This window comes from Epinephelus fuscoguttatus, linkage group LG21, assembly GCF_011397635.1.
Source record: "Epinephelus fuscoguttatus linkage group LG21, E.fuscoguttatus.final_Chr_v1".
NCBI classification, from domain to species: domain Eukaryota; kingdom Metazoa; phylum Chordata; class Actinopteri; order Perciformes; family Serranidae; genus Epinephelus; species Epinephelus fuscoguttatus.
The window spans coordinates 23,032,364-23,056,517 of record NC_064772.1 but is presented as its reverse complement, the minus strand read 5'-3'; the positions used below and the strand labels follow the sequence as shown (position 1 = coordinate 23,056,517).

Below are 24,154 nucleotides of genomic sequence, written 5' to 3'. Positions count from 1 at the left end.
GTAGGAAATGTACAGAGATGGTGGGACACAGCTCCCGCTAATGCAGTTTCGGTGTGGGGGCTGTGGGTTTTCAAAGATCCTTACTTTTGTCTCGTAAAGAAAAACAGCTCAGTGTCTCCTCAGTTGTTTTATGGTGGTTAACTCACTGAACTCACAAGTCTTCCAGAAGTGAGGTCATTTTTCTCTTTTCAAGATGATTCAGCTGCACATGAATGCAGCTTTGGAGCTCAGGCTTTCCTAACAATCATCATTGTTAACGGTGTTTATGAGCAGAGGTCTTAAACCATCTACAGTATTTGTGTGTACTATCAGAATGGATTATAGTCAACAATAATGTCACCTGTTTTTATTCAGGTATTTTGAACAAAACTGAAGACATTTGCTTGATAGCTTCAGCTGATATTGTCTGTTTATGAATTAATCTGTTTCTCTTCTTCAGGGATCAAAGTTGGAGCCCAGCTTGTTGCGATGCTGTCACATCCCCTGTGGGAGCCGCCCCATCGACTACCAGGTCAACATCAGCAACAAACTACTACTTGACATCCGTCGACATATCAAGAAATACTATTCTGTGAGTATTTCTGTGTTTGTCTGCCAGTTTGTGAGTGTGACTGAGGTTTTGATGAATACTACAGATTCCTCCTATCAAACTGCTTTACACACACTCAAAAACACAAGCACACAAACACTCATGTCTTCTTCTTCACCACCTGCAGGGCCACAAATGGACTTCATTTAGTTTTCATTCAGAGTTTAATGCTGCAACTTGTGAGGCTAGCACAGCTGTCCAGATGTTTTTTCTTCCTTTTTTAAATCCTTTTCTCCAAAGCAACTTGCAGTTAGTTCATCAGTGCACAAATCTTCAGATCATGTGCTTTCTGTGATCAAAATATTACACTATATGAAAATCTTTGGTCTACAAATGCTACATTTAAGCTTTATGCTCTGCTGTCTATCAACACATTACTAAAGATACTAAATTAATGCTTCAGTAAGTTCAGGTTGAGCTGTATCTAATAAAATGGTCAACACTTGTGAAAATTGACCTTCCACTAAGTGTTCATGAAAGGGTTAGACTGTATTTAGCACAATGTGGGATTCAACAGATGCAGTAATGGTAAGAGAGCCATCAAAAAGATGTTGGACAAGAGATGAAGGAAACCTCAGCAGGGCACTGTGCTGACATTTTCAACCAAAGAGCACATTATGCTAGCGAAATGAAAAGAGCACCAGAGAGATTTGAAGGAGCATGATCCATGAAAATACTTAAATGGCCATTCTTACTTTGAATATCAAGTTTAACATGCACTCCTTGCCAGTTTTTTAAGATGATAAGGTGAAATTTAAATGATACATCTGGGAAAACTGGGTCATTGGAGAATCAGCAAGAACTAAAAATACAACAAATCAAATGTATTTGACTTCAAAAATCAAGCAGATTTATCTCAGTAATACAGGACTACTCCTGGCTTGAAAGAACACTTAGTATGTTGGATTATACTCTTTACAGGGTAAATTATTTTGTAGTTAGACACATTTTACTGTCTTAAAAGCATGCAAGCTGTGAAAGTACAGATCAGTGCTTCCTACATTATGAGGTTTTCAGATTTTCAGATCTATAGATAGAGAACTTGGATCGTAAATGAGTTCAGACATGCAAATGTGTGCTCAGCCACGTGATTGAATACATGCTGAATATGCATGCGTCCAGATATGTCATGAAATTATTAAATGTTGCAGCTAAGTATTTGTTTTTATTGTTGACCGATTGAGTCAAAGTAAATCTAAGTTAAAAAAAACTGAAATCTGTATGCGCATATCTGTATGCTCTCCCAACATCTGGGCATGCTCCTGATGAGTCAGCAGATGGAGTCCTGGGGGATCTCCCCCCAGACCTTGATCAGTGAGGTCCTGGAAAGTCTGTGGAAGTACTTGGTGACTTTGGATGCACTGATACATAACGTCCCATAGGGGCTCAATTAGATTTAGGTCAGGGAAACAAGAGGGCCAGTCAGTGGCATCAATGCCTTCGTCATCCAGCCGACACACTCAACTGCAACACAACTGCCTACACACTCTGGCCACATGAGGCTGGGCATTGTCCTGCACCAGGAGGAACCCAGGGCCCGCTGCGCCAGCGTAAGGTATGACGATCGCTCTGAGGATTTTATCCCGGTACCTAACAGCAGTCAGGGTACTGTTGGCTATGACATGGAGGTCTGTGCGACCCTCCAAAGATATGCCTCCCAGGACCATCACTGGCACACCGCCAAACCGGTCATGCTGGATGATGTTACAGGCAGCAAAACGTGCACCATTGCTCAGTGTGAACCTGCTCTCATCTGTGAAGAGAATGGGGTGCCAGTGGTGGACCTGCCGATTCTGGTGTTCTCTGGTGAATGCTAGTCGAGCTGCACGGTGCAGGGCTGTGAGCACAGGTCCCACTAGAGGATGTCGGGCCCTCATGCCACCCCAACGGAGTCTGTTTCTGACAGTCTGGTCAGAAACATGCACACCAGTAGCCTGCTAGAGGTCATTTTGTAGGGCTCTGGCAGTGCTTCTCCTGTTCTTCCTCACACAAAGGTTGATACCCTTCTACGGCCCTGTCCAGCTCTCCTCATGTAACAGCCGGTCTCCTGATATCTCCTCCATGTTCTTGAGACTGTGACAGGAAGGATAAGGAGAGAGCAACTGTCTGTGGACACCACATGTAAAACCATTCCCTTTTCGTGGGTTGTCTTGCTTTTGCCTCTCCATTGCACCTGTTGTCACTTTTATTTGCACCAAAGCTGCTGAAACTGATTCACAATCACTTGTGCTTCCTAAATGGACAGATTGATATCCCTGAAGTGTAACTGACTTGGTGTTACACTGTCACGATTAGGTGTTCCCGTAATTGAGCAGTGTATATCCAGATTTCACAATGTTGGAAAGGTTATCACTTGACAAATAACGTACAGTATTACTCAGTTATTAAAACTGACTTACATCAACACTAAGTAATTAAAATTGTTGCACACTTGATGGGCCACCATCCCAAAAAAAAAAAAAAAAAAAAAAGCCAAAAATATCGCCACTTTTGGATGGCTTCCATCCAAAAGGGATTCGAATCATTGGGAAATGTGCATTAAAAGAAATACGAATCCTGTGTGTTTCCATTAAATGTACGGACTTTGGTGAAAACTACGAACTGGCACGAGAACCAGAACCGGAGACAAAACAAGTCTCGTATTCTTCTTCTTCTACATTTTCTGGCAGTTGGCAACCAGTTTGTAAACGCATTACCGCCTTCCCGACCCGGAGTGTGGATATCACCATGGAGAGAGGTGCGCGACGTCAGACTTAATTCAAACATAACTGTTTCCATCCCCCGTTTTACGAATCAGCATTTTTTTTCGAATCAACCAAAACCTGGCTAAAGCGAGCGTATTTTAGTTTGTGCAAATCAGGGGATTTTAATTTGATTTGATTTAATTTGGCGTTTCCATCATAATTTTCCGATGTGACACTTCTAGATACGCATCTAAACAGGCTGATGGAAACATGGCTACTGTCTGTGTACAGTCCACATCCTACTCCTCTTCATCATTATCCACCTGGGCATAACTATCTGACCTGTTGAAAGTCAGCTGTCTGAGTTATGAAATGATTCTGTGCACCCCGTTCCTCTGTCTTGTCGCGGCTGTGTCCCGCTGCCACATTTTCTTCACTGATTCTTGGTCAGACGTCTCTAAAGGCTTGAAAATTGAACATGTTCTGAAAATTTTATGACGGATGAAAGTTTCGGACTCAGTGTGCAAACATGATTGACATAATGTGAAGTAGTATTTATTTTTAGACATGCGACAATTCCGGACAAAAACTGACTCACTGTGCAAAGGCCTTAACATTCAGCTCGTCTGGGTAATGTCAAGATAATATCAGGTTTGCAGTGCATGTGTGTAAAGGCCTTAGGAAACCCTGGACATTGACTTTTCATACATGAGCCGTATCATTTTATCCTGTTATACAGATTCTGGGAAATTCTGGGATTCCTTGTAGCCCTAGTAGAAACAAGATGTGAAGCAAAACATGGTACAGAGCAGGTTGTCAGCGAGCTCAGTGTGACGAGCAGCCAGAGTGAAGTAAATGGGATTCTTGTGTTGTCTTTACAGAGGACTCTTTCCCTGTCGCTTTCTCTCTTGGTAGCTTCTAACACCTTGGTCCTGAGTGAGTGGAATGTACCGCCTGTGAAAGTGTGTGTGTATGTGGGGGTAACTCTCCCACAGTGCTGAACAGAAATCAATTAGTTTGGTGAATGTGCGGGGAGCGAGTCCCCCTCAACCCCTTTGTCACGATGTGTGAAACAGCTGCTACCACTGAATACTTACACCTCACACAGCAACACGCACATACACACACATGCACACACACACACTACTGGAGGCTGAACAGCAGCGGACACAGCACACACAGCGGGGCAATGAAGAGGGGTAATATTGTGTAATTAAGGATTCCTTTCAGGCCGAGGGAGAGTTCAAATAGAGCTGTTTGTCTAGCCAGATAGAGTGAAAGCTTTGCACCTCTGTGTGTGTGTGTATGTAGTGTGTGTGTGTACACGAATATACGTGCATGTGTGTTGGCGTCCTCAGCTAGGACCACAGAGACATTAATCATTAGTGAAATTACCTCCTGTTCCCCCCCACACACTCTCATCCCCACCATTATCAATAAACCAGCACCCTGAGAATGGGCAAACACTCGTTCAGTCTCTCTTGCACACACACTCTCATAAACACACACACACACTTTGTTGTCATCCTTTCCGTCTCTCATCCTGCTGTCTTTGGCAAAATGAGAGATTCGCTTGTTTCCTGAACCACCCAATTCTTTTTCTTTTTTTTTTTTTAAACCCCTCCCATCTAACCACCGTTGCCATGGCATTTAACAAATTATTGCAATTACCCTCGTCATGCGGGTCGCCCCTGGAAACGGGCTGAGGGGCAAGAGAAGAAAGGGGGAGGGAGAGAGAGAAAGGGTGAATGAAGACCAGAGAAGGTGATAATCCTGTTTTGAACAAAAGGTCAAATTGTTGAATAGAGAAGCTTTGATTAAGCGGAGGAGGTACAAAGTGGAACCGTTTGAGCTCTATTCACTATGTGTGTGTGTGTGTGTGTGTGTGTGAGAGAGAGAGAGAGAGAGAAAGTAATAGAGAGTGAAAGTGCGTGTTTGTGAAGTAGACCGATTTTAGGTCTATTCACTTTAGAGCTGGAAGTGTTGACTGCTGAAGCACAAAAAACTGTTAGAGCTCTTTCTGGTGCTTTGTGTGTGTGTGTGTGTGCGTGTGCGTGTGCGTGCGTGTCTGTGCGTGTGCGTGCGTGTCAGGTGGATTCCTCTGCTCCTGCAGTCATGTCAGAGAGGGTTCTCCACTGCCTTAACATTAACAATAGATCTGAAATGATTAGTCAATTAACAGATTAGTAGTCGCTGTAAGATTAATAAGGAATACTTCATTCCTCAAATGATCATTTGTATATCAGTCACTCATCCCGTGTTACATTGGATTCATGAAGAAAACTTTGTTTTTCTGGCATGCCTTCATGGTGAATGAAGAATCCAAAAACTGGAAAAGTTCTTGATGGATTTAAGTCATAGGGGGCCACATTTAACAACTATATAAAAACACACACAACTTCTGCAGTATAATCCAAGTCATTTATCCAGTCATATATTCAGCAATTCTCAAAAACTAAGTTTCCACTGAACAGTACGGTACAGTTCAGTTTTTTCCGTTTCCACTGTGAAAAGTTGTGGATGGTACCAATGGAACCGCTTTGTACCGTCCCCATTTTTGGCCCCCCCTCTGTTGGGATACCTAGCACACAGATCTGGTACTAAAAGGAGGAGTTGTGGCTGGTTTTGAGGCTCATGTAACCACTGTTCATATTGTGGAGAGTTTTATTCCTGTAACTATAAAATGAAAGGATGTTAAATGCTAAACCGCTGAGCATGCCTGAGAACGACTAAAACCACAAACCTGCTATTTTTGAATATCCCATGGAGAGAGACTCTCACTGCACCCTGTTTTATTTTGTTCTGAAAATGTTGGTGTATAGTCTCTAGGGCTGACCCAAAAAATTTGAAGCTTTGTTTGATGGCACGGGATTTGATTGTGAAAAAAAAAAAATTCGACGCTTCGGCGCTTTTTTTGGGGGAGGCCTTAAACGCAACACTAACCCCCACCAGTCCGATACTGACAACGAGCGCACTCAGAGCTGGCAGACATGTCCAAGAGGTTATCAGATGTGTGGTTGCACTTTAAAATATGTCCCCGACAACCCCCAGAAAGCAGAGTGCCAGATTTGCCAAAAGCAACTGGCATACCACAACTCAACAACAAATTTGGGAAATCACTTGAAAAACGTAAGTAGTAACTAGTAGGCCTAATATACATTTTCCAGTTCCACTGGTCCGCTCTGAGTTTGGTGTCAGAGACACATCTGATGCTCTGAGTTGCGCATCTATTTGGACAGAAATATATCTCAAAGTCAAGATCATACAGTAAATTTCTCTGCTTAATTTGATTCCCAATCAAAACACTGATAAGAACGGCTTCATTTAAAAACAGTTTTAAAATGCAAAATAATGGAATTTTGAACCTGCAATGAAAAGGTGCGATTATGGTTAACTATTGAAATTTGATAATTAATCGCGATTTAAAGAATAATTGTTTGACAGCCCAAGTAAGGATGTCAGAGATGAACGTATTAAAAAAAAACAGCAAACAAAGATGAGGCAGCAGAGAGAGGGTATATTTCGTGGTGGGCCCTGTCGTGGCCTGGTCTTGCCTCTGTTTGGTTAAATTATGTGGAACTCATTTGACGTCTGCATTCAGTGTGTCAGGTATCCACTGCAGTAATTATACAATTATGAGCCTTTATTCTCTCACGTCCGACTGTACACCCCCACCCTCACTCCGGCGAAATGCCTCAATTAGAGGTTTTTTTTCCCTTCCTCGCTCCTCCTGTGCTCCTTGTTTTTAGCCCTTTCTCTGTGGCTCACATGGGTCTGCTGCACTTAATCTCACTTTATTTTATATTTTTCTGAATCTGTTGTGGATGGGTTTTGGGTCACAGTAGCAGAGCACAAGGGCATTGTGGGTAGCTTTTGCTCCTTTCAGCCCCCCTCAGTCCTGGGCACTTGAGTCTTTGATGTGTGTCTTATTAAATCATTTTAATGCAAGTGAATGGGAAACAATTAATATGTTTGTGCTCAAACTGAATGCAGCGTGTGTGTGCGTGTGTGTGTGTGTGTGTGGGGGGGTGTTCATTCATCTCTTGTGAGTCCCATGGGAACAGCTGTGTGTGCCAAGGCTTGTGTCATAAGAAACACACACAAAAAAAAGATGAAGATCAAACAGCTGCCCATTGAAAATCACACGCTCACACTCCTTATCTCCCACCTCCACCAACCATTGTCCTGCGTATGTCTTTATCAAAGACCGCAGAGCAGTTTCATTTCCCATGATGATCAGCTTTTTTTACAAGAGCAACAGAGGTGTTTAGATGATTAGTCCTGGAGCTGGGGTTTGTGGGTAAAGCTGTGAACTTTGGTACTTTCTAATTGATTTGGGACATGTGTGTGTTTGGTTTTCATTTAGAGGAGATTGACTGGTGTGTGCGTGTGTGAGACAAAGGGACTATATAATCTATGACTCACCAAAGATCAAAGGCACATAGTTTCCCAGACTGAGGATTAATAAATATAAGATAAGAATATAAATAAGAACTACAGACAAGTGCCATATCTGAACAAGAGACGCCTGAGACAGTCCTAGGGAAGGAAGACCACTTTAAAGTCGCCATGGACCAACCTCAGGAAGACAACTCTGAAGTTGCCATGGACCAACCTCAGGAAGATGACTCTAAAGTCACCATGGACCAACCTCAGGAAGACCACTCTAAAGTCGCCACAGACCAACCTCAAACGTCTCCGCAGTCTACAACTGAGGCAGCAACCAGCTCTGGTTGTTTGTTACTGTGCTGACAGCGAAAGTGTTGACTAAGTGTCACGCTCTCCAGAGCCACAGCCAGGAGGAGTGGGTCTCCCACATTAAGAGACTGGTAAACCAGACGTTGGTGGGACTCACTGTCACTGAGGGCTTCTGCCCACACGTGAAGAGAACCAAGAAAGTGTGCAAGGCTGTGGTGAAAGACCTGAAGAAAAAGCTCTGCTGCAGGCACCTACTGGAGTCTGCAACATTACCACAGGATCCAGATGTGGAGGCAGCCATTGTCCAGACTTTGCACGCCCATATCAGAGAGCTCGCTGTGCTCCCGTCTAGTCTTACATTTGCTATTTAATTGCATTAAAAACAAAACATACACCATAATGGCCATCTTGTTACGGGTCTGTTGACTCAGTGTGGCTCACTACCTGTACTCTGTATTGGATTAAGCTAAGGTTACACTACACAACTTTTAAAGTCGTCAGATCTTTGTACTGTTCATACTACACAACTTGCTGTCGTGTAATTTGAAGTCCTCAAGTTGTTGTGGTTTTGCTTTTTCACACTCCATGACTGACCAGTGACAGGGGTCACAAACTACAAGATCTTTCACCAGAAACAATCCCGATGGAAAAAGCCACGATGCACGAGTCGAACCACAACACACTTTCTCTCTCAAACACACACACCTTGGAAAGCGCTGCTGGGCAGCCTGTCGCTGTATTTTACCTGTGTCTTGTGCCCTTGCTGTAGCTGGCTGACAAACCCGATATTTAGCATGCTAGATATCTGTGTTCTTCTTGACTTGTGTCTTTGAATAGTTCACACAAGTGCCAATTTGCAAGCACAAAGTCGGCAATGATTTGCCCCCAAACTGGGGGTTTTGTCGGAGAGTTCCTAAAACTGTTGGCGAGCGGAGAATCCACGTTAATGCCAAGTAGAGTAAAACAGGCATTAGTTGCAAATGTTCTACCTAAATATGCAACTTTTTTCCACACAAGAAAAGCATCTTTAATTTCAAAATTAAAGACTTAACAAAGCTACCCAAATACAGCAAATCATCAGTCACTGGTGCTGATGCAGCAAGTTGTTTTGAGAAGTCACATCAATCATTGGTAGGAGATTGTCTGTATATAGTCAAGGTGTGTCGAGAGATTTGGTTAAATACAGTTGTATCTAGAAGGTCCATGTGCTTTTAATCAGTTTCTTGGAAAAACTACATTGCTGGGTCGGGAAACATGGATGCAACTCACAAAAAAAGAATCCTGGAGGAAAACCTTTTGTAGTCTGCAAAAGAGAATCACCAATTTATGGCAGTGACTCCAAACTTAAAGTCAAATCTGCATTGTAATAAATTTAAAAAACTTAAATGTTCTTGAGCAGCCAAGTTGGAGTCCAGACCACAGTCCTGTTTGTCCACTTACTGCTGTTCACTCTCTAACCCGTGTGAGTTGATAAAGTGTCCAGGGTTATGTCCGAAATCATTCACTCATTCACGACTCTCTACTCACTATATAGGGAGTTCTGTGTAGGGTTAGGTTGGGTTGACATTTTGTTGCAATTCTATTTTCTTAAATTAATAATCAAATGTTTTTTAAATTGATTTGTCATATAGTCAAGAATATCATTATCGCAAAAATACCCTAAAATGTCGTAATATTATTTTAGGGCCATATCACCCACCCCTACTTGCAATCACTAGTTTTGCTTTGTAAAGTACTTTAATTTATGGTGAGGAGAGTTTATGTTGAACAATGTCAAAGCTTAATTACACCTGAAATGACTCAAAGTTATCAGATGTGGAAAAAGTTTAGATGGGGAAAATGCTTTATATACTGTAGAAACAGCTGTAAAGAAAAACAAAATCTTCACCATTTCTTTTTTAGTTGCTGCTGTTGCTCAAAACTGATCAGAGACGAGACAAAGCCAAAGATGAAAATCAATGAGCGAGACAGTGCATGCCTGTATGTGTGAGGGGGATGTGGATAGAAAGACAGGTGCAGTGGTTGTGAGGGGGTTTATTTTGAGTGAATGGAAGGAAGGAAGGATAGATTGGGGGGGGAGGGGGGGGGGCAAAGGCGTTGATGGCGGTGGGTCTTATGCTCTGTCATTAGTTGGGCATTAACCCCCTCCCCTTTAAACCCCCTTAGTAATGACAGGGCATAAGAAGCAGAGGGGGTGGAAGGGTCTAGAAGAATACGCAGAGATTGAGAGGGTTAGACCACAGCACCTGCCCAGGGTCACTACCTCACCCCAGGGGGTCCTAACTACTGCCGTTTTGGCTGTCCACTGCTCTGCCTGTCTGACAAGTACTCACGGAGCAGGACCCCGACACAGCAGCTGAAGATACATTCAAATGTAAAGAGAGGGAGCAGGGTGGGATGTGAAGTCAGATGTAAACCTCAGGTCTGCTCCCTCTTTCTCTGCTTGTCTCCTGCAGTTGGTTTTATTTTACAACCCCTCTTTTTCTTCCTCCAGCTACTTTTCTTGTCAGTTCTGTTGTGCAGAATTAGAGCCGCTAAATGGAAGCAACAATTTTCAGCAAAATGTCCTCATTACTAGAAACAGTTTTTAAAGTGTCTTCAGGCAACAAAAGTTTTTTTTTTTTTGGTCAATTTTTAAGAACACCTTTTATCAACAAAATAAATGGCAACACAAGCACATTTATAAACAAGTAATCACAGAGGGTAGTTGAATGTTCTTTTTTCTGGTGAGATATTTTCATCAGGGATTCCTTTGGACATGAGAAAGCTAGAATTTAAAGTAATTTCAAAGGAGTATTGCAGTAGTGGAAAAGTGAGGGAGTTTGATGGATGTTCTAAAAATCATTAGGGCTGTAACAGAACCCAGAAGTCACTGTGCGGTTTGTACCCCGGTTGAGGAGCAGAGACTGTAAAATTAATGGACATAGCTGCCATGACGTCACCTATTGGTTTGTGGACTCCAGTTTTGAAGCCTTGAGTTGGGTGTTTTGGCCTTCGCCATCTTGATTTGTGACCATATTTGGGTGGGATACTGGTGCTGTGGGGGAGCAAGGGGTTGATGTGACTGAGGCTGAGGACACTATCAGCAGACAGCCTGTAACTCAAAACAGCCTGCACTTAATTATGCATAACTTTAAGCTTTAATAAAAATGTAAACTGGTGTGTTATAAAAATATTGTAGCCCCTGTACAGTTGTCATGGAGGAAGAAAATAGCTATAGAGACCAAAACTGTTTTTGTACCAGGCTGTTAACATGCTTATTTCGGCTTTAAAGTTGGACATCTTAACGTGGACGTTAATGGGGATTCTGGAGCCAGCCTCTAGTGGTCATTAGAGGAACTGCAGTTTTTTGACATTTCAGTGTTGGCTTTATTCTCAGCCTAGGAGACTGCCGCTTATTTTTAAGTCACAGTGTGAAAGGAAAACAACAAAAAATGCATAAGGATCTGTTTCTTTTAGTTCATTTTAAACAAATAGCAGTGAAAGTATCAGACAGATAAAACCCTTTTGATGGGGACTGAGGTAAGATTTTGCCCACTAGCAAAGTATTCGTAAACTATTTTGATGTATTTTGATGTATTTTTTTTATTTTTCTATTTTTATGTATTACATATTATGTATTATATATTATGTATTACACACATATATAATTGAAAATACTAAATAAATAGAAGAATAAAACAGAAAACTTGTGCATTAGAAGTGTTACAGTTCATTCCACGTTGGCTATATGCCGATGTAAATGCTAATTGCTTTAGTAGTCTTTTGATCCTTTTCTGCTTTTGCGTCTAAAGGCTGCTTGAAAGCAGTGGTGATGAGAAGTACAGCTCTGGTTTCTTTTTTCATATTTCTGGTGATCAGCACATCTGGGTGATGCCCGTCGAACATGCGTGGTCTTTCCATTTATAACTCCTTCAATGATGGACCAGCGCAGAAATACAGCTCATATACACAACTCTATTTCTGTTGCTGTTGTAGCTGAACGGGAACTTGTAGAATCTTTCAGCTCTGGAGTTTCATTTGTGCCTGACAAAGTGTGACTGAATCACATACCGATGTGCTTGTTGTGCTAACTTCAGTATATGTTTGCTCATGGCATACAGCCATAAGAGTCTGTGAACTCTGACTCCACCTTACATGTATCAGTCGACATACTGTGTATACTGTCACCATTCTGCATGAAAACATGAGCCAATACAGTAAAAAAAAATAGAAGAATGAGAAGAAACAAAGGGGTAAATTCAGCAGTGTTTTTAAAAAAATCACTTTGCTGCATGATATTGTGGTTTTCAGTCTTTAGTTTCTTCTTCAGAGCAGCTGAAACCTCAGCGGAAATCAGATTAATCAAAGGGTAACAACAGATGATGGGATATTTTTTGTTATGGATGTATTTCAACTCAACAGAGGTCTAGGAAATGGCATAAGACTTTTTTGGAATGACCTAAAGTTTAGAGGTACAATGTGAGATTATTTTCATCAGCAATTTATCTGTTTTATTCTTATTAACCATTAAGTTTATAAAAAGTAAAAAGAAAAGTCCATCTTATTTACCCATTGCCCAAGTTAGCACCTTGGCATATCTTGTTTCGTTGGACAAACAATCCAAAACCCCAAAATATCAAGCAGCAAATCCTGACCCTTGAGAAGCTGCCACTGGAGGATGTTTGCACTTTGCTCAAAATATAACTTAAAATGATTAATCGACTAATCGTTGCAGCTCTACTAAAGTTTGGGAGTTTCACAGTTGTTGGAAATAAGATGTCTGATGTGTCTTTTCTAGGGCTGGTTGGTGTGTGAGGACCAGGCCTGTCAGAACAGGACCAGACGTTTGCCCATTGCCTTCACCCGCCACGGACCCATCTGCCCTGCCTGCAGCAGGGCGACTCTCAGACCCGAGGTAACACACACATCACAATTCACACTTAAACACACCTAACTATGCCGACCCAAGAAATGCGAACACCAGAATGGAGCCACAAACACACACTCTGGGCTGAGGCTGAGATGACTGCACACACCAAAGCACATTGTGTATTCTGTATGTTTTGTCCAGATGATGGTGCTATGGAGCTGAAGTCTCTCCCCACATATGTTCTGTACATCTTTACTCATAAGTATCACATTTCACCATATATATGTACACACACACACGATGATAAAAGCAATCTTCTCTTTGTCCTGCAGCTTCGGTGTGTTTGTGTGACAGTGTGTCCGCAGCTCTCGTAGCCACCTTATGAACACTTTGTTAGCTTGACCACTGGATTTAAAAGAAACACTCTCCCTTTCAATTTGAGTGTGACGGTTCAATCAATTTTTTTGTCCTCTCTTTCTCTGTCCCATTCTTAACATGCCTGCTTCAACCCATGCCTTAACTCTCTCTTGTCAAATTTTTTTTTTTATCTTGTGTGCTCTGCTCCTGTCTGTCCCCCCTGGCTGCTTTGCTGTGTCTGGCTCTGTGGCGACAGGTTGTAAACCAGAAGGCCAATTTCTGCTGTCACTGTAGCCACTTAGGCAGCCATTGCTGTGCCTGAGGGCCGTGGCACTTTAAACTGCAGGCTGAATAAAACATTTAACTCTCTGTGCTCACTCATGCACCCTTTCTCTACCTTAAAACCTGTAGCCTCTCTTCATTTTACCTGCTCCTCAACCACTCTGTGTGATCTCTGCACTCTCTCAGAACATATGTCTTTATGTACTTCTGAGGAGGATGGAGGATGAAAACCTGCAGCAAACTTGATCAGCAAAGTTTACACAGAGTTGGCCAATTTATCCTACATTACTATATGTTTATAAACCTAAAGCTGTATTGAACTGACTCATGAAGTAGATTCCCTGTCTTTTAGCAGTGGAATTCAGTTCAGAGTTTGGTACTTTTAAGGGTACCAGTCAATCTGTGCCAAAGTTTGGAACCTGACAGTGCATCTGAATGAAAGAGTAACTGGTGCAGAGAGAAAAGAGCGAAACTATGTCACCTCTGCAGCTTGCTCAAGTCACAGAGTCAGGGAATGGCGAGCTGAAAGCAGTTGTAAGTGTGGTTACACTTTTCATAACTCAATGCAGACTACGGTCCCTGCATTATTTGTAATGTGAAATGCAAAGCTAGCCAGGTGTCTAAACTCCAAGGGTGTCAGATGCGTTTTTTGTCGCACTTCTCATGCAACAGATACACTCTCATTTTAATTTCTGTAGCTGTCTGCACAAACTCCACGCAGGTTTGCGACTCAGCTGCATCTTAGGGGCGTTACTTTGATCTGAATTGTTTATTTACACTTCAAGTCTACTTACAATACATGCATGCACGCTACGTTAATGCCCAATAAAACACCATTTCACTACATTACTACAGTGAACTGTGCTTCCTCCAAGACATACACGACAGCGTCATCCCGTAGTATAAAGTACGGGAAAAATGTGCCATTAGGTACAGGTGCCATATGCTAAGTGCTGGTATCAGTACAAATGTTAACAGTACCCAGCCATACTTGTGATGGCGCTCAGTCATGGGGCCGTCATCTGGTTGACAGATCTCCATTCTTGGCAGTATGCTGGTTTGGTCATGTTAACACTGTTACAACCTGGCATGCTGTAGGTACCGTTTTGTCAGGTGGGAATAAGCAGTTAAAAAGCATGGTGTCAAAGTCAGTTTGCAGAAATAGAAAGCAAAGTGAACATCCATTGAAGACTCTGTGACCTTTTAAAGACAGAACTAGCACTGACTAATACTACTAATCTATCCATTTATGAACAAATTTGACTCAACAAAATGTTTATGTGTCGCTGTATTGTTGTTTGCAACAATACCCAGATTCAGCCCAGATTTTCCTTTAAGGGCTTTATAATCTGTACAGCATGTGATATCCTCTGCCCTTACTCCCTCAGATCAGATAAAGGAAAAATTACCCTAAAGCAATTTAACATGAAAAAAAGAAGCAGTGGAAGAATGATATGAGAGAAAGAAGATACAGCGTGGTTGAATATTTAAAGTACCACTCTAGACATAATTTTAATGTATGCGGAAAATACTATGTAGACTGTGAGTTTCCCACATGAAAATGTAATAAAATTAAATAGAATAAAATAAAGTAACATTAAGTAAAATACAATAAAATAAAAATCTCTGAAGAGGGGCCAGAAGCAGAGCTACTCTTTCTTCCTCATTGAGAAATTCTGGATGTGGCCTCAGCCTCGCCCACCACTGCTTGTGGTAGATTTTGCTTTCACTTCTCACTTTCTCCAGCAGTAAAATGATGTGTGCAGGGTTCCCACAGTCATGGAAAACCTGGAAAAGTCATGGAATTTCACAATCACATTATCCAGGCCTGGAAAAGTCATAATAAGTGTTAAATATATAAGGAATATAAGTGTTAAAGTTGTCTGCCATGAATATGCTTTCATGTAATGTAACATAATGGCAAATTGATTTTCTGTGGCTGACGATGCATCAATGTGACGTTTTGTTTACCACCATGTACGTTTCTTCTTTTTCTCGCTGCACTCCATCTCTCCCAGCATGTATTCTAGTGAGCTGAAATTATGTTTGAGTAGAGTTTATATCTGATAATATTTAAAAAATGCCGGGCAGCTGGGGCAAGAAAAAAAGTTGTTATGGGTCTTTGAAAAGTCACGGACAAGTTTTTAAAATTTGTCCATGAAATGGTGTTGGAACCCTGTGTGTGGATATAGGTCTGGCTATGTGAGACTAGCATTAAGTTGACTGGTGAAAGAGCAGTGCGGATCAAGATGGCTAATGTTACCGTTAGAGGAAACATCAGGGAGATTCAGCCATACATGTTAGAGCCTCAGTCAGACCCAGACTCAGATTAGGAGTCTGTTGTGCGCCATAGTCAGTGACTAGCAGATGTGTCAGAATTGTAAGTGTAGTTAGCATCTTTTAGTTGTTTGTTAGCTTGTAGGCTAACTGGCAGTGGCTGACACAGCATTAGTGGTTGTGTAATATATAATGATATCTGCTACAGTGGGGTTTTTGATAGTGGAAAGAAGCTTCAGGGGGTCTGGTTCACATCCAAAAACTGCACACTCGACCACTCTTTGCTGTTAAAACTTTCACTATGGTAATGTAAACTCTGCTCTCTGTACTGACATGTTCCCTTTGAGCTGGAGGTTTCAGGTTTCTTCGCTGGTGTTGTGTCAAAGTCTGTTTCCCCATCGACAGGTGCCTCTTATATTAGACAGCGATTGGCTTTAGTAGAGTGAAGTACCTTGTCTGGTTATGTTTGAATCTCAAGGTGCTTTCACACCTGCCCTGTTTGGTTAGATTCAGTCGAGCTCAAGTTCATTTGCCCCCCAAGTGTGGATCGTTTGGGCAGGTGTGAACACAGCAATCGCACTTGGGTGTGCACCAAAACCACCTGACCGAGACCTTCTTGATGACGTTGTCGAACTCTGGTGTGGTTCGTTTGTGGTGAGAACATGTTCCGACCTGGATCTGAACCAACTGCAGTCACATGACACATTGTTTGGGTTAAACATGAGCATGTTACAGTCCTGGAGGATTATTAATGTGCACCTCCTCCTGTACTGCCTTAATATGCACATTCAGCACATCCAATGCATCAAAACATTGTTTTCTAGTTGGAGCCGCGCCTCGTTTTCAAACTGTATGGTTTGACTAAAATGAACAATGACAGCAATATAGTCCACGATGAGCAGCGCTAAAATCAACCTGCGTGGTTGTGCCTCCATTGTGACATTAGAAAGTGTCACATTTATCTTGCAAATGTACTCTTCAACGATTTGTTTACTTCCTGGATTTTTCCCATATGGAAATTCTGACCAAAAAAGAGCAACTTTCTCGCACAAGGCATTTGATCAGGTCTGCTTATAAATGCTGCCGTGAGAACACGAACCAACTCTAGGCAATTATACAACTTTATAACAAAATTAGTCCCTGATTCGGACCAAAGTAAGCCAACTCTAGGTCTGAAAGCACCCTTGGATGTTAAGGTGGTGCAGAGACAAACAACTCTAGTGACAAATTTTGCACAGATACAATTTGGTATAGTCAAGGTCGGACATATTCAGGGACATAAACAGAAAAAAACCCAATTTTTTTGAGTGATATAATGCTTTGACGTGTATCTATTTAATTATTGACAGCTGAACTAGTCTTTGATATTGTCACTGGCACACTGTAGGCTGGCAGTACAGCAAGTATCTGCCCTGCTGAAGTGCCCTTTAGCAGGATATTTAAACCCCAATAAATGTTGCTGACCCATAAATCTGACCTCACTCAGAGGAGAGAGATTTTCCTCCTGAGGAAATGGTATAACGTGGTTCTTATTAGGCTAACACTGACTCCTCCGTATTAGGTAACACTGTTATCTGAATCAAGCCAGTGCATGGAGATTAATAGCCCAGCAGCTTACATATTAAATTGCTGCCAATTATGCAAAGCAGTCAAGAGGCCATTCGTGGCTGTTCGAGCTGCTGGTGGATAGTCTGTTCTCAAACAACCAGGGAAAACGAGGCATCCACCAGTCCCCACTCAGAGTACTTTCGTTGTTGGAAGCTCCATCAGATGTCTGTGCATTTAGCTGGATCACTCTGGCCACGTTCCCTTTCTGCTTTTTATCTGCCAGTATCATCACAGATTATCACGCTAATATCAGCAGCAGCCAGAAAGACAATCAGTTTCTTCTTTGCCACGCTAAAAACACTTGTTTGTGCCAGCGCTTTTGTAAAGGAGCGTCTTGTTTGTGACTCTGCGTTCCCTTTTTTCTCTGTTGCATCATGGTACATTTAGCATCGCTGTGGGTGCTGCCTCTCCTCTCCTCTCCTCCCTCCATCCGTCTCGCTCACTCCGGTTCTTCCTCTTTCTCCCTCCCTCTCTCTCTGGACACAGATTCAGAGCGTGATCTGATCTCCATGTAATGGGAGAGTAATAGGCACTCTGCCTTGATTGGTTGGTAATTTGGGGGAGTTATGCACAGGTGCAATTTGTAATATTTTCAGTAAATTAAATTTCTTTCTCTTCCTCTCTCCCTCGCTCCTCATCTCTCCCTCGCTCCTCTCCCTCCCTCCACAGCGCTTAACTCAAATGGGCTATATTTTTTTTTTCTCACCGTGTCTCAAATCTCTGTCCTGACTTTCCTTTTCTTCCCCCTTTTATTCAATGCTTTCTTCCCCTGCTCCTTTCTTTTCATTCTCTCTCCCTCCCCTCCCTCCTTAGCTCTTACACTCATTCTCTCTTCTCCTGGCTTGCTCTTTCTCTCCTCCTCTCACCCTCCCTTTCTGTCGCTCTCTTTTTCTCCCCTCGTTTTATTGATGTACGCTCAGGCGCCCATTAGAGCTCCCTTTTTCCCTCTAGTGGAAATTGCAGCATGTTAATTTTCACACAAATTACGGCAATAGCAGGTATCTCTATTTGATACATTATAGCGGGAGCAATCAGAGATAATTGAGTGCCTTTCAGAGGGAGACGGCTGCATTCACTGCCGGCTCAAAGCTGCCCCATTATCGCCTAATCGCTCTTTAAACACTGAATTTTGCCGAACAAAAATTCTTGTCATAATTTTGCTTAAGTGTATTTGGAAATCACAGTCCTTTGAGCGAGGATAATTGAAATCAAATCCCTTTCACTGGAGCTGACATTTCTACATTTCCCTCCAATTGAAATTAATTTCAAAAATTGAGCATGAATATCTTCAAATAGCAGGCAATTATGCCTTTCAATGGGGAGAAATTACCGGTGCTGAATCGTTGGAGGCTTGCGGGCGAGAGCACCAGTTAAATGCCTTTGTTTCCCGCCGTGTTTGCCTAGTAAAGATTTACATATATTGACTCATTATGGTGTCTTGTGAAGCTGATCGGCGTGACTACCACAACCGGCAATAACGCTCATCGCATCTAAAAAGCTCAAGAGTTTTAAAGCCTTGTGGCCTCACAGCTGAGGGAAAATGTATGTTTGTTTCTCTCCGTCTCCCTCCCTTTCTCACTCCCTCTCTCTTTCTGCAGCTGCAGTTGTGTGTGGGCTCAGATATTGTAGCTTCACTATTTACAACGCGTGTTTGCAGCTAAGCCGGAGTATGGGGAAAGATGTGTGACGCCGAGGCCTTGTTTGTGTCACCGTCGCTGCGATATTTTCTTCTAAGCCATATCCATGTCAAGGCATTTAATGGTTGTAGCTTTTCAGCGGCGTGCACACTTTTCCATCCGCTATAAAACTCTGTGTGTTTTTGTTTTTGTGCCATCTCTCTTCGCTTACACACAGACACATATTGTCTGACTGACTACCTTTTCATTAACTGCTTCACTGGTGTACTTGAGCGACAGTATAGTGTGCAAAAGTTCTTTGGAGGTCGGATGTGTGTGCATGTGTGTGTCCCCTAAAAGATGGAGACAGGTGTTTTTAAGACTCCAAGGAAGTCTTGAGTGCTCGTTTCATTGTGCGAGCCATTTTAGACTGTTGCTCTGTGATTTGGATCAATTTGCGTGATTTAGCCTCTTTTTCTTATTTCTTACTTTTCTTCTTTATTCTATACATCCTGTCTCCATTCTCTCTTTCTGCTCTCACACACATTTCCCTTTCCCTTTTTGGCTTAACTGTGTTTGTGTGTGTGTACATACGCCCAGGATGTGTATATGTGTGTCAGGAGGGGGGAGTCAGTCGGGGAAGAGGGAGGCAAAGGAGCAAAGGGGTACGAGGTGGGGGCTGGGGGGTCCTACGCTCCCGGGAGAGAGGCAATTTCACAGCTGGTTTGCTCCTTAGGCAGTCAGGCTGAAAATGCTGCAGATTTGTGGAGCAAATTGAAATGGTGTCAGTGCAGGAACAAAGCACCGAGCTGAATGACGAGGTAGGCGTGTGTGTGTGTGTGTGTGTGTGTGTGAGAGAGAGAGAGAGAGACTGAGGTGGGGTTGAGGGGCTCTAAATTCAATAACAACCCTGTAACATTTTAGCCACGCCTTTTTGACACCTGTCAGTCAATCAGTATGCAGCGACTGGCCCGCCCACAATCAGCATTATATTGTTTGAACGTGTGTGTGTGTGCACATGTTCTGTGTGTTTTATTTTCAAGAGGAAGAAGTGGTGTGCAGTGTTTGTGCCGATCGAGCTTGTTCAACCTTGGCAACCGTAACCGAGGCTCCATTATGGGATGTGCATGGTTTGGTTGTTGACTAGGCAGTGCATCAACGGTCAACAGCTGTGTGTGCCATGTGGGCAGCCATAGAAAGCCATTAAACACATACACACACGCACACTCACGTTCACACATCGCATAGTTTGCATTTAGTTGCATTAGATACTCTTGCCACTTGATTACGCCACAGCAGTAAAAACCGAAATTACAATTACGCACATTGCCGATTGGCAGGTATAATGGGCACACACAAACTCACTTCACTCTCACTCTCACACACACACACACACACACACACACACAGATACTGACACACAGGAATTGTCAGGGGATTCTTCCTGGTGGTAATAATAAAGCACTCAGCACACACCTGATGGCAGTGTGGGGTCGGGGCTTAGCGTGCCCTCTCCAGCGTAGCAGGGAAATGACGAGCCAATAACTGCAATTAAACATGCAGTATAATGGCTAATCAAATTGACAGCCTCGGCTGTTCGCATGCCTCTCTCACAATGGCTTATCACAACAAACTATTATGAGGGAGGGTATTTCAGGCCTGATCCCCTCTTTTCTTTACCTCTCTTCCTCACTGTCTCCGATTCTCACCATCTCTCACTTCTTTCTGTATCTTCTCCCTTTCTCTTTTTTCCTCTTCTCCTCTTTCCCTCCCACCTCTCTGTCTTGTTCTTCCTCTCCATCTCCCCCCCCCTCCCTCTGGCAGGCTGTCGTGTGGCTCCAGTTAATTGCAGTGGAGATTAACAAAGCAAGCAAATTTGTTTTCTTGCTTTACTGTGTCACACAGAGGAAGGGAGATGTTTTCAGAGAGGTATAGTCGCATGAGCTGAGTGCGCTTCTGTAGAGTCACATTCAGTCTTCCTGTTTCTCACACTCACACAAGAGGTTTATTAATCTGTTGGCCTGTCATGATCTCGACTAAACACTCTTATTAGACCAAAATAATGAAGATTAATAACTATACAAAGAGGAAATATAATGATTTAGTTGCATTGTTGGTGAGGTAACTGTATCCAACAGGTGGTGACTGTATGTGTTTATGTTAAATGAGGTCAAAGGGAGTTTGAAACACAAGTTTGGCCTGTTTGGATCAAGCTGATTGCTTTGCCTGTTTTAATGCTGCTTTCTTGAACTGCTCATACAAACAGAAGTTACAGGTCCGTCTTTTACCACTGCTGATACCAACATTCCCAGTTAGAGAAAGGGTGAATAGTAAAGCATCATGGCGATTGCCTGGTGCATCCAAATCACTCAAACTGCCCCTGAAAACACCTTCGTCACGGCCACTTGCAGTCAGAAACACTGGTAAAAGGCACCTTGAGGAGGTATTCATTTTAGTGGTAACATTAGTAGTGATAAAGGTTACACACTTTGCAATGCAGTTGCAGAGGGGTGCTGTTCCTGTAGGCTGTCCGCTGGTGCCTGTTGACTCCAGGGAACTGAAGATGTATTTGTTTGTAACGTTAATATAATCCAGCATCCAGCAGCAAAAGCAGATTTAGGGGTCGTACACATGCCGTGTTTTTTGTTCCCTCAAATTCAATGTTTTCGATGTAGATGCGCAGGATGCGCGTTTAAACGTCAGAGCTATGCTGTCAAGGTGCACACGCATTCCTGAGCACCTTTTTTTCATGGTATAATGGCTGCACCCCGAGATAGAGTTCAACTTTTGGAACCCAGCAGCATGCACCACGTCATTAGATGACGAACAACCAGTTGCAGCCGACAGACATCTTTCCCTTTTTCCGGAAATATCAGTCTGTGGTAACTATGGAAAAGTTTATTATTTTGGTGTAGGGCTGCCAGAGCTTTACATTTGTCCACGGACGATAGGCCTACACACTTACAAACAGCGCCTGGAAGACGATCAGCTCTCAACTCAGGATTTCAGATAAACGGGCTATGGTACGATGCTTGTTAAGGTTGCTTAACAACCTCAGATGCAACCTGCATAATCTGCATTCTCTGTTGATCAGCTCTTAATTATTTAAAAGAGTTGTAGCTCTACATGCCTTAATCCAGTATGATGAGCTTACTTGCTAGCCTTGTAGTTACACAGATAAATGGAATTTGAGCTTAAATGAGCTGTTGTCCTTGTGTTACATAATTTGAAGTTGAAGTTCACAAGTGAAAATGAGGAAAAATAAACAGTTTATGGCTCCTGTTTTAGCTCGCTGAGTTGTGATACTGAGTCTGAGTTGATACTTAAATTTACGTACATGTTGATTAAATACGTAGCTGACTCATGGAAATAAAAGGTGTATCCTTCTGAAGTTGGCACACCTTTTTTTCCACAAGCTACATGATCCAAATATTGAAGGTCCTTAAAGTTTTGATTTAAAACTATTAAGTTGATAAATTGTTACGATATGAATGAAAGTTTACCTGTGAGAATGTGACTCCTGACCCTGACGTGAAGACTCTCACTCTGTTGTTGTTAGAACTACAAAAACAGTCCTTATCGTTGTACAGTGGTGCTACAGAGTGACTCTACTTTTCTCTCAAACAGTCTTTGGCTGAGGACAGACTGCGGCTGCAAAGAACCCAAAATCCAGACAACAGCCAAGTTTAATTTTGGCCTGTTATCAAGTTACTCACTGAATTGACGTTAATTAGCAAGAGCTGATTTGACCCGCTGCCAACGTTTGTCATTTTAACCACTATACACCGGTCAGCATCGGGTAGAAAGGAGGAACTTGCAGAATGCTTTGCTCATGAGAAAGAGAGGTAAAATAATAAATTTTGTACAGTTGGGACATCTGTAGATAATACTGTTAAAATAGGTGTGTGCGAACTGTAAAAAATATTTAGGGGCACACGTGCGCATAAAAAAACAGCCGAAGCAGCCTATATTTTTGTCAATAAAAAAATATGATAATCTAACCGCAAATGTTGCAGTTATCTTCCCTCTTCCCCGTGTGACACGGTTATGGGCGGTTTTCCAAACCACTGTCGGCACAATGAATATAACTGTCGGCTGGGTGGAAATAAGTCAAAGTGTGGAGGAAGCGGCGGACCTCCGGTGAAGCCTGCTCCATTCTCCCCGCAGTTAGGGACCGTTCTCCACGGCCAGGCTGTCGGCTGGGTGGAAATAAGTCAAAGTGTAGCGGAGACAAGGGACCGGGAAAAGCGGCGGACCTCTGGTGAAGCCTGCTCCGTTCTCCCCGCAGTTAGGGACCGTTCACCATGGTACCGCTGCTGGGCAGGGTGGAAATAAAGCCCTTTTCACACAGAGTGCGCAAAGCGCACACCTCCGCCGACGAACCCATTCATTGTGTATGTGCTACCGCTGCCGAGCTGATGCCATGGCGTCTGCGTGCCGCCAGCCTGCACTCAAATTGATTTTTTTTTTAATTTCACTGCAACGCGCTCTGACGACACCTCAGCACGTCCAATAGCAGAGAAGAGCCTGAAGTAGACCCGGAAGCGGTCACCATTGAGCTGTAGCTCCTGAACGAGCCTGTACCCCAAATCCTGTCTTGCGCGCCTTGCTCTCTGCTTCCTCTGCGCCCTACCCCACGGTGGGCGCCGCGAAAATCGCGCTCTGTGTGAAAGAGGCTTAAGTCCTACAGAGTTTCAGAGGACCTGGAGAATATTTTAGGATAGTAATAACATTATATAAGATAATCATATTGCAAAGATAATATATATAAGATAATAACATTAAAGACAAAATTAAATTGCAATACTTTTTCAAAACTTGATGATTTTACCTTTCTGTACATTTTGTATACAAATTCATTACATAATTTTGCTTGTAAATGTCTATTTGCATCACGTTTATTACGGAAAACACATTATTTGATCAATTTACATTGTGTCCCTAAAGTTCTTTGTGTGCTCCTTACTTTCTCAACTTAGGAGCACATGTGCTGCTTGGGAAAAAAGTTAGCGTCAAGCCCTGACAGTCTATTTAGATGTGACTGCCTGCCATGGTGGCATTTGCAGCCATTTTGCAACCATTTTGTTTGCACTTCTTGTAGAGAGGCATTGATCTGATGCACTGGATCAGTGTTGGCACCAATACTGACCTTATTACTTGGTGAAGTTATCGGCCAAGACATGACTCATTC

At 42.6% G+C, this 24,154-nt stretch overlaps 1 protein-coding gene across 1 annotated transcript in view; it reads left to right on the top strand.

Annotated features, from left to right (window-relative positions):
• The window catches only part of pola1 (polymerase (DNA directed), alpha 1), an 83,570-nt gene that overhangs the window by 45,639 nt on the left and 13,777 nt on the right, over positions 1-24,154 (top strand). Inside the window, exons 34-35 of the mRNA XM_049565098.1 lie at positions 440-571; positions 12,752-12,868. Of these exons, the coding sequence (XP_049421055.1) occupies positions 440-571; positions 12,752-12,868 (249 nt within the window). The remainder of the gene's footprint in view (positions 1-439; positions 572-12,751; positions 12,869-24,154) is intronic.